The sequence below is a fragment of the Anser anser genome, assembly GCF_964211835.1.
Source record: "Anser anser genome assembly, chromosome: 2".
NCBI classification, from domain to species: domain Eukaryota; kingdom Metazoa; phylum Chordata; class Aves; order Anseriformes; family Anatidae; genus Anser; species Anser anser.
In genome coordinates, this window is record NC_139721.1 from 18,317,305 (window position 1) to 18,331,189 (window position 13,885).

The 13,885-nt window shown below is 44.1% G+C and overlaps 1 protein-coding gene across 1 annotated transcript; it reads left to right on the top strand.

The window, feature by feature from the left end:
* Positions 1-1,461: 1,461 nt before the first annotated feature.
* Positions 1,462-11,578, top strand: KCNV1 (potassium voltage-gated channel modifier subfamily V member 1). Its single transcript, XM_083825593.1, has 4 exons — positions 1,462-1,616; positions 2,027-2,539; positions 4,346-4,872; positions 10,602-11,578. The coding sequence occupies exons 2-4, from the start codon at positions 2,058-2,060 to the stop codon at positions 11,111-11,113; spliced, it is 1,521 nt and encodes a 506-aa protein (XP_083681719.1). The 5' UTR covers positions 1,462-1,616; positions 2,027-2,057; the 3' UTR covers positions 11,114-11,578.
* Positions 11,579-13,885: the final 2,307 nt, after the last annotated feature.

Consider the following 13,885-nt stretch of genomic DNA (forward strand, 5'->3'; position numbering starts at 1 on the left):
AATTGGAAACGGTCTCATGAGGTCATCTAAAGCTTCCAGCCTGCCTCAAGAAAGGGTGAAGCACACCTCTGCTGTTCCTGACAGACCCTCTTCCAGCCGGTTCTTTGACAGCCAGTGGTGTAGACCAACATCTCAGAGGATTCTGAGATCACTTCTTCATCATCCTGGCTAACGAAACCTTCATAATCGCCACCCTCAACATCATTCTTGTCATTCAGCCCCTTACTTCTATGCCTGTTCAGTGTGGTCAAGAAGGACAGATTATACCCTTCAACTTTGCAAGCAGCTTTTCATGTATCTGAACATTGCTGTAATGCCTGTTCCCCTCTGTAGCTATCCCATCCTTCCTCTTCTTTTTGTCCATGACCCTCTTCTTGCTGTTCTCCTCCAGATTCTTTGTGATCAGTGAACACTTTTCCAATGAATGGATGCGCAGAGTGGATTCCTACACCTGCAAGTACTGAGCAGAGCAGAGAGATTTCCACAGGTGTTGCTAAAACAGTGATAGGTCAAGTGTTCTGTTGATCTTAACATAAAATATAGAAGATAAATGGTATCCAAAAGATGAACCATTATGAGACCTCTGTGAAGTAAATGCAAGAAAGGTACATAACAGCTGAACTTATTGAGTACATATTGTACTTATTAAGTACAACTTACACAGTTGTACTTAACTCAAGTGACCGGGGATCAAAAGCTGGAGGTATGACATGCAGTGCTGGCAGGACACATGTGGACACATTTTCTGTGCTCCTGAATGATTCCCCTGGCAGGCTTCATGGAAGAGCCGCACAGGCAGGCCACACAGGAGGCGAGAAGTAAGAGGCAGCAGAAAACACAGGCTTATAGAAGCAAACTGTGTAAAATTTGTCAGAATTGATAGTTTCCCATGGTATGGGACAAAACTGTGAGAAGGGTGAATGTGAGCAGGGTGAATCTAACTTGCACCATGATATAGCAGAGCTACAAGTCAACACAGGGCAGTGCCAAGCATATTCCAGACTATTTCAGAAAAAAAAAAAAAAAAAGGCTGAATGCACCTAAGTTGAAACAAGTTGTTTGAGGTGCATCGCCTGGCCACAGCGGTGGCTGTTTGACTTGTCTGGCTTCAGCCTTTCATACGAGGGGGCAGCATTAACGAAGACACCTTCAGAAGCACGCTTGTTTTTATGTATATCAGCGGGAAGGGGGACACGATGGGGTGGTGTCCAACACCGTCCTGCGAACTCCCTCGCAGTTCGGCTCTGCTTTTCCCCCTTTCCTCCCCTCAGAGCGGCAGCGGGGCCGGGGGCTGCCTGAGGCGGGCGGCCCCGGCGGGGAGCTCCGGAGCCCCCCTTCAGCCCCAGCCCCGTCCATGGCGCCCGCCCCGGGGGCCGGGCAGTGCCGGGCCGGGCTCGGCGGCGGCTCAGCCCCGCGGTGGGGACGGCGTTAGCCCGGCCCTGCCCGTCCCAGCCCGTCCCGCCCCGCCGGCCCCCCGCAGCACATGACCCGCCATGGAGGCGCGCTGGCGCTGCCCAGAAGTTTGGAGGCAGGGGAGCGGGCAGCGGCTGCCTGCGAGGGGGCGGCGGGAGCCGGCGCCCAGCCGCGGGCGGCGCAGCGGGGCGGCGGGCGGGCAGGTAAGGGGCGGCCGGGCCGGGCGGGGCGGAACGGAGCGCGGCCGGGCTGCCCTGGGGGGAGGCGGCAGCGACCGGCAACTTCGGCGGGGACCCGCTGAGGGGTGCCCCGGGGGCAAGGCTGTGGGGTCGGGGGGTGCCGCGGGGCGAGGTCGCCCCCCCCCCGTGCCGCCGTTGTTGCGCGTGGGGGGTCGCTGGCAGGCGGCGGAGCTGCCTCAGGTGCCGCTGCCTCCTGCTCGGCAGCCCGCCCGACCTCTGTCCCCGGTGGAGGCATGGCAGGGAGGAGTGGGGATGGTGAGGCGTCCTAGGGACAGCAGGCAAAGCTTGTGAAAGTAAGGCGGTCCTGGGCTGCCCCGCCACCTGCTCCCCCGTGGGGCGATCTTCTCTGTGGCTCTGTTGTGTTTTCAATCCAGGAGAGAGTGGGCTGCTGCTGGCAGCTCCAGGATGAAGTCGCCTCCCTGCTGCATGTCTCTTTCTTCCCAAGCGTCCCTGGAGGAACAAGGGAACAGCACGTCCCTGGGCTCCCTGGACTCCAGCGTGTTCTCCAGTGATGAAGAGCAGGGGCCCCTGCTGCAGAAGGCCATCCCCTCCTTGGACTGCTTTACTATCAATGTAGGAGGCAGCCGCTTTGTGATGTCCCAGCAAACTTTGTCATGCTACCCTGACACCCGTCTCGGCAAACTGGCCGTAGTGGTCTCTGCCGCCCGGGATGTGGCCTCTGGCCTCCTCGAGCTTTGCGATGATGCCAACCTGGTGGAGAATGAGTATTTCTTTGACCGGAGCTCGCAGGCGTTTCACTACATCCTGAATTACTACCAGACGGGGAGGCTGCATGTGATGGAGCAGCTCTGCGCGCTCTCCTTCCTGCAGGAGATCCAGTACTGGGGCTTGGATGAGCTCAGCATCGATTCCTGCTGCAGAGACCGGTGAGCTGTGGGAAGAGACGAGGCGCGGGAGCGTGGGCTGGGTGAGCTCAGCACTGGCTTGCGAGCAGGGACGGGCAGGTGAGGGATCCAGCAGTGGGGCAGGTGAGGTAGCAGAGCACTAGAAGCATGGGTAAATCCAGCACTGAAACCTACGCTAGAGGTAGGTGGGAGTAGGAAATGGGAGGAGGAGGTGTGTGTTTCGTGAGGTCTCTGTTGACCTTTGCTGTGAAGGACGGGTTGGCAGTGGGGGCAAGATAGCAGGACGCTGACAGGAACAGGGTCGGTTTTTTTCTGCACCATCTTCAGACTGGTCTTGGAAGCTCAAAGTGGAAAGTGACAGCGCTGGAGATAGGAAGGGTTGTCAAGGCAGAAATGTCCTTCAGTGTCATTCATGTTGGGGTTATCCTAGTCAGGGGGAGCAGATGTGGAATCAGGAGGGTTTGGAGCCTCCCCACGCTGTCCTTTCCATTCTGGATGATTTCTAGATCCAAGTTGGAGAGACAGAAGCAGGGAGCGGTCACCTGCCAGGCTGAGTGTGGGTGGCATGGCTCCAGGAGGAGCCGTGATGGCAAGCATCGCACATGGATGTAGCAGCTCACAGGGAGGGGGCAGCAACAGCGGGAATGTGGCTCAGTGGAGACAAATTGTAACAGGCAGCTTAGGAACGAGGTGGGTTTTGACTGAACCACCCCCAGGATGTTTCTGTTAATTCTATTCAAAGACATCTTTTCCACCATTTTTAGTGTTACTGGTTTGTTTGTAGTATTGAAGAATGGAATCCTCTAAAAAGTATGACTGCTATTTATCTAAAGTGGTTATGTCAAAATTATTAGAAAGAAACGATCAAGCAACACCCACCCACCCCTCTGTACCCTCTCCTACCATCCTAAAAAACAAATGCTAAAGTTATCCTATCCTGATATGACTCACTTGTGCGTCTCAGAGAGAGGTGGATCCTACTTTTCATCCCCTTCTTCCTTCAGTGGTAGGTGTAACTGGAAGATCCTACTTCTTAGGTGGCACAAGGAGCTATGGACCTCTTTGGCATGTTCAGGAGTAACTGCATCAAATGAAGGCAAAATTGCATAGCCCCTCTATTTAATTCTTGACCTCTGCAGCTGTCAAGGAATACAGATGTGAAAAAAAAAGGATTTTTTTCAATGTACTTTGAGAATGTTGTTGTTCCATGAAATAGTTCTGTAAATACACTCTTGCCCTAAAAAAATACTCAACTAAGTATTTACAACCTGTAAGTTCTACTCAACAAAGTTGCTTTCATGCTTTGTTGTGTGACAACCTGTATATTTAAAGAAAGATAAGTCATCTTAGCATGTATTGATCAGAATTTCATAGATAAACTGCATAGCTTTTATTATGCCTCTCCTTTTAACATTGCAGATATACACCAATGCAATAAAAAATGCAATATGATTAATAAAATTGAAGAGAGTTTAGAAACAGTAGGTCGGGTTGTGCCAGGATTGCTTATGAGAGCACAAGTTAGTCATGCAGCTCATCCTACTGTAGTTAACATGATCCATATAAATAACACACCATCACAATAAAATTATCGTTCACGTAAAAACTGTCACTGGTGTGACATGGGTGAGCAGGAACAACAGGTCATTGGAAACAGGCTGTAGGGTTTCAGTTAATAAAACCCTCCGTGACATACCTGACCACAGGGTTTCCTAAGTTTCTGTAAGGTATACCTTAATGTGTGCTCTTACGCCTCTCATGGTAGAGGATAAGAAAACCTTATGCATATTGGTATTAAAAACCTATTTGTGGGGCATTTCTGGGCAGGTACTTCAGGAGGAAGGAGCTGAGTGAAGCCTTAGACATCAAGAAAGATGCAGAAGAACTGGATGCCCAAGATGAGGAAGAGGACTTTTCTGGTAGCCTCTGTCCTAATGTCAGACAAAAACTTTGGGAAGTTTTGGAAAAGCCTGGTTCCTCCGCAGCAGCCAGGACTTTCGGCACTCTATCCATGGCTTTTGTTGTTGTGTCCATTGCCAACATGGCTTTGATTTCGGTAGAGCTAAGCTGGCTGGCACCACCGCTACTGGATGCCCTAGAGTACCTGTGCATTGCATGGTTCACTGTGGAGTTTGTTCTGAGGTTCCTGTGTGCACGGGATCGGTGTCACTTCCTAAGGAGCGTGGCAAACATCATCGACCTCCTTGCTATTTTACCTTTCTACATCACCCTGCTGGTAGAGAGTCTGTGTGGTGGGGAGAGCTCCCAAGAACTGGAAAACGTGGGGCGCATTGTCCAAGTGCTGAGACTGCTCAGAGCCCTGCGGATGTTGAAGCTGGGAAGACATTCAACAGGTACTTTTAGCCATGGCAGTGAAAGCTCTCATTCCTTCTACCAACAGTAGTCCCCTATTTCGTGTGCATTTCTGCCTTATCTTTTTACACAATGTAATGTTACCAGTAATGCCTTGTGGTAACTCTTACTTTGGGACATTGGTAATTGAGTGGCAGGAGCTTTCTCCAATAAATTTTAGATTTCCATAAAGCCAGTACATATAGTTTGCATAGAAAACTTACAAGAAACAGGCCCCAAAGCTGCATGCTGTAAATCATTTACCAGTCTCTCACGATGTCACTAATTTGCAAACATTTGTAATTGAGTTGGCTAGGAGGGAAGCACAGGAAGAAACGGTAAGTGATCATCATTGACCAACGCTTTTTGTATTGTCAGAGTTTTACAAGTGACAGCTTATAATCACCTACCACAATTTGTTACACTAAAAAGTTTAAGCAAATAAATGTATCATGATTTTGTCTACATCACAGATCCTGAAAACAGACATCCTCTGTTGAATAGATCGTGTTTCTAGAAAAGCGTTTAAACTGAATCATACTGGGCAAAGGGTTGGTGGGCTCTCTGGCCCTTTTGAACACACTGGTATCTATATGACATGTTGAACACAGCTGGGGGTCGCTTACTGAATTGGCAGTAGATGCAGCACAGAGTGATGATGTCAGGTTTAATCAGCATTCACCTGTTGATGTGGGGCCCTTCATGCCCAAGCTCCGCTGGCAAGTGTGAGGAGACACGGATGAACAGCAGGCAGGAAAGTGGTGGATAGCAGAGTGCATTTCTGGGAACATATGTGTTCACTCTTCCTAAGTAGTATAGGAAAGGTATAAAAGATAATGTTCTCAAGTGGAATTATCAGAGGAAGCTGGAAATATTCAGAAGGTCTTGTGTTTCCCCCATTTTGTGTTACTACTTAATGTGCATGCCTGGATATCTGAGATAATAAAAACAGTACTCTCACCACACCCTGCCAATGCCATGATGTTATCCAGTGCTTGGTATTTTCAAAATGATTTAATTATGTTCCCACTTGAATCAGTGGTGAACACGGCAATGAATTAGACACGGAGAAAAGTTCTGCCAAAACTTGGAGCTTTGAAAAATCAGATCCCAATAGTAAATCATTGTCTCTGTTCTGTGATATTGGCCTGTTCTGAAGATGATGATAATCATTCTTAGATGGCATTCAATGTAATCTTTCCTGCATTTCTGAAGCAGGAATGGTTGATGCTTCATTTTTTTGGATTGCCATCTCCATCCTCTTTGTGAGCTGGCCCCACTTTAGCGGGCATTATAGCAGGAGGATGTCTCTGATATTTGTTCCCGTTGAAGAGCAGTGAACCTACGTACCAATTGCAGGGAATAGCTTTAATACCACTGAGTGTAATGATAGTGGTTTGAGAATTATCTTAATCTTACTCCTCCGCTCTAGATTGTGCCTATACCAATGCATAACTGTCCCTTAGAGAGAAGTTGAAAGGAAGCAGATAGTGATTCAGTCTGTCAGTGAGTTTGCTTTGCTTCATTATAATTTTTTTACAGTTCTTGTTTTATACAAGGAAGCCTGCTACCCACTTTCAATGGTGGCAGTAATGTGAATGTATTCTCCTCCAGTTCTATTTTGAAAATAAGCAAACGATTTGAACACATCAAGGCACTTTTGTGCTAAATAGCAAGGTTGTGGTCCAGAAGTATGTTGGTTCTAGTTATAAAGTTTACAAAGTTTTCACTTCATCAAACTTTACTGTTACAGAATGAATGCATGAAACTCAGTTCTAAGGCTCTTTCTGTCACCTTGAAACCACGAGTTTCAGTTGTCCGCATAATAATGGTTAACTTCAGGTGTGTTGGCTTTCAGAGATGGGGTGAGATTTAGTGCCTATTTATTTTTAAAGTTAAATTCGTTACAATGCTACCATAGTTTATTTCATAATATTAAGTGCTGTTAAGAGTCGAATAACTCACTTGCCATGTTAGAAGAAGTGAATTAATGATATCAAAATCTAGTCTCCTACTCTGGCAGTAAATTATCATCTTTCTTCTGGAACCAAAATACCAGTTTCAGTATTCAAGAAGTGGCTTACATTGCTACTTAAGCAGTTCAGAACAGCATTGCTGTTTCTGTGCTTGCTTCTTTTGTAGTGCAGGGTTGCTAGTCATGTAGGAGGCCCAGGACACTAAATCAATTCTGGCTCTTTTTTGTGTAATTTAAATGTAGAAAGTCATGAATTCAATCTTCTGTCAGAGAAGATGCTGCTACTAAGACAAAACATAAACCTAATAAATCAAAACAGAAAAATACACTAACAGATCTGAAGTCTGGTTTCTGACCATTAGAGATTTGTAGTAGAAGAGAGTTGAGTTAACGTGGTTCTAAACACACCCTAAACCACAGTGTAAGATGAACTCTAAGTACCATATACAGAGACCATCCTGCTCACAGATACCTGGGTAGTCCTGATAAATGTCAGTTCCTAGGGGTGGCACTCACAACTCTTCTGTACTTGTACCTTAGGCAGCTTAAAACTGACTCCTGCACTCTCAGGTCAAAGCTTCATGCACTGCTCACCTGCTCTGTGTGGCAAGAGGAGTGCAAGATCAGAAGAAAAGAGATGAAAAAAATTGTAGCTGCTGGAAGCAACTCCCCTGTCACCAAGGAGGGACGATCACAGTTACAAGGAGGACATCTCTGTAATACTGTGCAGACCCCTAGCAAAGCTGGGATCCCAACAGCAGTGTGGTTCTGCAATCGGAGGCAGACATGAGTTAGGAAAAATCATGAAGGCAATTCTTTTTTTTCCCTTTATTTTTAAAGAAATGGCAGATTAACCCTTTTTGTGGAGAAGTGAAAGAAAAATGGAAGCATCATTTCTGCTCGTTTGAAAGCTGAACTCAGCTATTAGGATGGATGCAATACACAGAAACACCTAGGCTAGACTGGAGCGAGTGTTAAATTATTTATGTAAAGTGCTATACTTTGTCAAGGAGCAATTGAGAAATTAAAAGTACCTCTATCCAGAAAATATATAGCTAGACGGTGAGACGGCTTCTGAGATACTGAAATTATGGATTCAAGTAGGTGTAGGAGCAGCTGAGTACTGAACCTGCATTTTTCACAATCTCTGGTGCTCCTCAGCTGTAGGCTTCCTTCTGGGGCCACGTGCCATGTGAAGCTTTGCTGGTCCTTCTCTGGGAAGCACTTAGAGATTAACTCCTTGAGGAGAAGTAGGATGTGAGCATCTTACTTGTGATGGCAGTGGACAAGTTTGAGAGAAGGCTGTAACGTGTCAGGATGAGATGCTTTTGGGTACATGAAAAAGCAAAACTTCAGCACTTTCAGAATTCTGTGCTAAAAGTTTAGGATGACTTAAATGCTGTGTGTAAACTGAAGCTCCTGAAATTGAGCTTGTATTACCAAGTCCATTTTGGCAACAAAGAGGTGGAATTTGACATGCATGGCAGAAAAGCCTCTCCTTCTTCCTGCTGGTCCCAGGGCTGGGGCTGTTTGTTTGCCCCATGCTGGGTACCACACTGCTTCTGTTACAGCACCACAGCACCTTCCAGCATGGCTATCCAGGCTGTCACAGCTCCTGATGAGGAGCTGTTACAGCTCTGTGCTTGAACAGCCCTAGTTTGGCTGTGTGCTGTGGCTGGAGAAAGAAATTTTAAAGGTTACAAGACAATAGAACAGAAGACGTTATTCTTCTGAATGCACCAATTCCCATTCAGAATGAGCTGTGGAGCCCAGTAAGTTGTCTGATTCATAGATTCAACTGAAAATGTCTCCTGACTTCATCTGAAGACCTGAAGTGATGGAGAACCACAACTTCGCTGATAATTCATCAATGTGATATAGAGAGGTAGCAGCCACAGCCCTGTTCCTGCTTATTTAGACCAGGTTTATGAGAGTTGTGCTGTTTGTTTTAGCTGAAGTATTCTCAAGATCCATTGCAAAGGGCAAAGCCTGGCTTCTACAGTACCTAACCATGCTTTAAAAAGAAGTGCTACAGAGAGTTTTAAATTGGAGTACCTTATTCCTAGGTCACTTGAAAGGTGAAGAAGAATTCTACGTTGATCAGTGTGAAGTTTTACATGGCAGGGGATGATAGTAACTTCCTTGGAAAATGAGCACTTGGTCTGGATCCTTGCAGTTGTCCCATTCACAGCTTTTGCACTGCTTATCTTAGAATATTTTCAAAATCCGGAGGCAGTCATATTAATAGAAAAAAGATTACTCTGATAAATTGTATTTCCCTTCTGCTGCAAAATTAACCTATAACACTATAATAAACATCTGAACCAACAGACCATAGTTGTAGCAGGATAAAACGTGGATATGAGCAAGTCCTTAACTGGAGTTGGTAGAAGAAAACTTTGAAAAAGGAAACATTCCCTACAAAATCTGGTCTGTACTTCCACTGTTTGCTGTACATAAACAAAAACTTTAAAACCCATTAGACGTAAAGGGGAAAAGAAATGGAGCCAAAAGCAAGAAGAAATATTAACTTCTTTTAGTTTGAGATTGTGGAAAGTAAAGCAAAGCAAATTGCTTATTACTCCAATGAGCATGTGAAGTCTGCAAGCAGATGCAGAGCTCCGGTAAGCCATTACGCAAACATTGCTTTAGTTACAAGTGTACCCGTGAAGGGTAGTTGATAAGCATCGTGGTTTTCTCTTTTACTATGGAAAACAGCATCTTCTTAAAGAACAGTGTTAAAAAGCGATCCAAAATCACTTGTTATTCAGAAGATAATTTCAGTTTCCAGTGTGTTTCAACTGAGTTGGTGCCTTGATATCTTCCTTCTTTGTTTATGAGATGTTTATCCATTGCACTGTTATTGGATTTACTTTCCTGCTTGCTTTGTCAGGCAGCCTGGCCTTGCTTGAGGCAGCAGCTCTGAAAGGAATGTGGGGCATTACAGAGAGCAGTCAGCTGCACACGGGCTCCCTGTGCGACTCGACTTGTGGGCAATGGGACTGATGCCGTACATCAGTGAATTAGCAGGAGAATACGTTTGATTTGGGAGACTTTGCTATCTCCAGTTTTGGCACAAGTGCAGCTGCTGCTGAACTGCTGCATTTGTTTTGATCTCTACAGATAAATATGTTGATAGGCTGGGGGGAGAAAGAGAGGTCAAAGAGGGGCTATGAGAACTGTAAAAGGGTTGTGAACGGTGCTTAGCAAAGAAGGTAGTGTGACAGAGTTAGGCTCCGAGTACCCACCTGGGAACACGAATTTGACAACAGGGGGCTGTTTGGTCCAAGAGAAAAATGTGACAAGGGCTGGAAAATACAGCTTGGCACATTCAGACTGGAAGTAGGGAGCAGATGTTTTTAGTGTTTTTAAATGGTTATTTAGGTAACTTAATAAAAATTGTGGTAGTTCCTCCATTATGGCCAATTACTAAATGGAGATTTATTAATAATAAATAAATAGAGTAATTTTCTAAATGTTGTATGTAGTTCAAATGATAAGTAATAAGGAGGATTTATATGCTCTGTTTTAAGGAAATCGGGATAATGTCAGCGGTTCAGTCTAATATTTTAATCTGTTTCTTTCTAAATCACATTTTCCCAGTATTTTGAGAGCTGCACCCCTTTTTCCTAAGACGTGTTCACTAGCAGTCAAAGCAAAAACATAAAACAATCAGCTTTCAAATAAGAGATATTTCACAAACTTCTGAAGGCAGCTACATGAATCAACCTACTGACAGCGTTTCTTGTCTTTCAGGCTTGCGGTCCCTTGGAATGACTATCGCACAGTGCTACGAGGAGGTTGGCCTTCTGCTGCTTTTCCTGTCCGTAGGGATCTCTATCTTTTCCACTGTGGAGTACTTTGTTGAGCAGGGTGTGCCAGGCACAACTTTCACGAGCGTACCTGGTGCTTGGTGGTGGGCAACAACTTCCATGACAACTGTTGGTTATGGTGACATTAGGCCAGACACCACTATTGGTAAGGTAGTGGCCTTTATGTGTATACTGTCAGGAATACTAGTTTTGGCTTTGCCCATAGCTATCATAAATGACCGGTTTTCTGCCTGTTACTTTACACTGAAGATAAAAGAAGCTGCTCTCCGGCAGCGTGAAGCTTTAAAGAGACTCACGAAGAACTCATCCAGCGACTCAAATATCAATGTGAATTTGCGAGACATATATGCACGCAGTGTCATGGATATGTTACGGTTAAAAAGCAGAGAGAGAGCAAGCACTCGGAGCAGTGGAGGAGATGATTTCTGGTTTTGACTTTTAAGTTATTTAGCCTTGTATAGCAAATAGACTACTTCAAAAATGTAGTATTAAGAATCTCTTTTTTTTTATTATTCACCACATAGTGTATTTCCTTTTCCATCTGGAGTTTGACTTATTGGACAGACTGATACAACCAGTGTATACAAAGGAAGAATTCAAAATATGAAGGCTCTCGGGGGCTCAGAAACCTGATCCCAGAACTGGATCTTGGTGGGTGAGAGGGGAAATAATGGGTCTATCAAAATCAATCAGTGATACAAACACGTCTATGAATCCTATGTCCTTGCTAATATATAGTAATAAAGTCTTAGTCAAAATTGCCTTGGTGTTTTGAATTTTAAAGACCTGTAAGATTTGTATTTACAGTAGAAAAACAAAAGTTAGAGACATTAAGAAAATCTGAAAAGAGAAGCCTAAGGAAGTAGAATGTTGAATAAATTTATGATGACATTCCTATTAGGAGATTCATCTCATTCCCATTTGTTAGCCACATTTTCTACTTCATTTGCATGAAAATGAGGTTGCAAGACCCTGGGGGGGGTGGAATTTTTTTCATTTCAGGAGAAGCAAATGGCTCCCAAATTCATGGTGGGTATCAGCACATAGGTGAAAGTGTTAAGCCGATGCAAGATCTGCAGCCAAGTATAAAATAGTCATGAGATAGGTACCATGATTTAGAGTACCCTCTGCAATTGCTGTAGAAGTTACAGGAGCTAATACAGCCTTTGCAGCATGCCTTCTCCTTGTGTTTTGATTCTCATAAGTTACTTGTGCAGCTAAGCAGATTTTGTGCTCAAGTGAAGTCATCAGTAGATACCAGACAAAACAGAAATGGTTAAAGATAACATGTTACTCATTTCTCTGTCGCCTGTTAAAAGCAGTAAGTATTTCAGTAAGTGGGCCACATTTAAAATCAATAAATAATCTTTTTGTAGGTTAAATCAAAAATCACAGACCTCTCTCATTTCATTTTCAGCAATGTAAGCACAAGCATTACTTACATTTGACATTAATTCAAAATACTTCCTAAGACAAGGCATATATTAGCTGTGGATTATTTAATTTGATCAGATATTTATGTATTTAGAAGGCTTAGACTGCCTTTGAGTATATATGAATGGGTAAAAAAATGCTTTTAATAAATACTGCATAATACTTGTTTTTAATTGAGTGTGTTTTCCTCCCATTCCCTGTAAACATAATACAGAAAGCGAAAATTTTTCAAAGGTTCCAACCCTGATGCAAACCTCATTGAATTTCAGCTTCTGATTTGTCAGCTGATATCAGTCAGCATTTGGATTTGGGATCAATGCAGTACATGCAGCAGTCACCAGAGGCAGGAGGAAGCTGAGGTAAAATGTTAGAGACCATAAGAGTTGCCTTGCTCTATCAGAAATGGACTAGGTGTGAAAATTCCTAGGTCAGTCTTATGGTCTGTGTTACACAGAGATCAAACTATGTTATCATAGTGTTCCTTTCTGCCCTAACGTTCAATGAATCCATGACAAAACTCCTGTGAATGTCCAGGAGGCAAAACTGATTCCGCAGGGAAAGGTTTGATGCAGCCCACTCTAGGTTGTTATTTCATAGCTCCGTTGAGCAGGAAGTCTCTGAGCTGCACAAATTGTACAGGCTGTTTCTCATTCAAAAGTCATTCTAATTATAGAGAATTAGGAAGAAGCTTTCATTGTGGGAAGACTGTTTTGTAATGTCTTTTGTGCTTTTTCGTACAGCATCTGATCTCTGTTTGAGAAAGGAAATGCAGTTAGATAGATGACTGATTCTCTTTAGGGAAAGGCTGCTTTTATTGCATCCTGTGTTTTTTACAAAGGACTCAAAAGAATGATAGAAATGTTCTGGGATGTATCACTTGATTCACTCCTTTCAGCAGGTCTGGAGATAAAGTTTCCTAGAAATGCCCATGGGGAAATGTGGCTGAGACTTTATCAAGTAGCTGCTTCAGCTTCTATTTTCAGACCTCTTGATTTTAAATTCAAAGTCTCCAAAGAAGTGTTTGTCAATCATGGTTTTTATTCATCAAGGCTGTCTGTCACATTATGGGCTCAGACTAACAAATCATTTTGCAGATGAAGGTCAGTTCTGATTTCAGCTCTTACAGACAGGACCAGAGCATTCATACTGAGCAGCAAACAGTACAGGGCATTACAAAGCTAGAACATGAATCTATGCCATTTACCTACTGCCACAAATTTGGAAAACAGCTCTTTTGTCACTAAGACACCATATTAAGGATGTTACTGTACTATCTTTAGAGTATCATGCTGAAGTTAAGTACAAAACTACCTCTTGTCCTCACATCTGTTCTGCCATTTCCATCACACATCAGACTTGGCAGAAAGGATCATGTGTCAGAACGTCAATAATTTCCCCATTTTAGCTTAAAATACTAAGCACTTCCAAAAACCATCATCAAAGGCGAGAACTGGCAAAACAGGTGAGACAGGGACATACTGGAGAAAGTCCAAAAAAGTACTGGAGTGCCAGGCTGCCGAGACCATTGGGGAACCCCTGTGTCCAGGAGAAGTGGGGCATACGGGAAGATTTATAACTTCTAGGGATAAGTTATAGAAAGGTATTTAGAAATCTGTGTTCAATAATATTTCACAACGATTTAATATCATGATTTACTTGTTGTATTATGGATATCGATCCTGAATGCACAATTCACTGACCACTGGTTAAGTCTGTGTTGTTAGTAAGTCAATAAACCACTTCAATCTTGATTCGATATAAGCTATGTAAGAT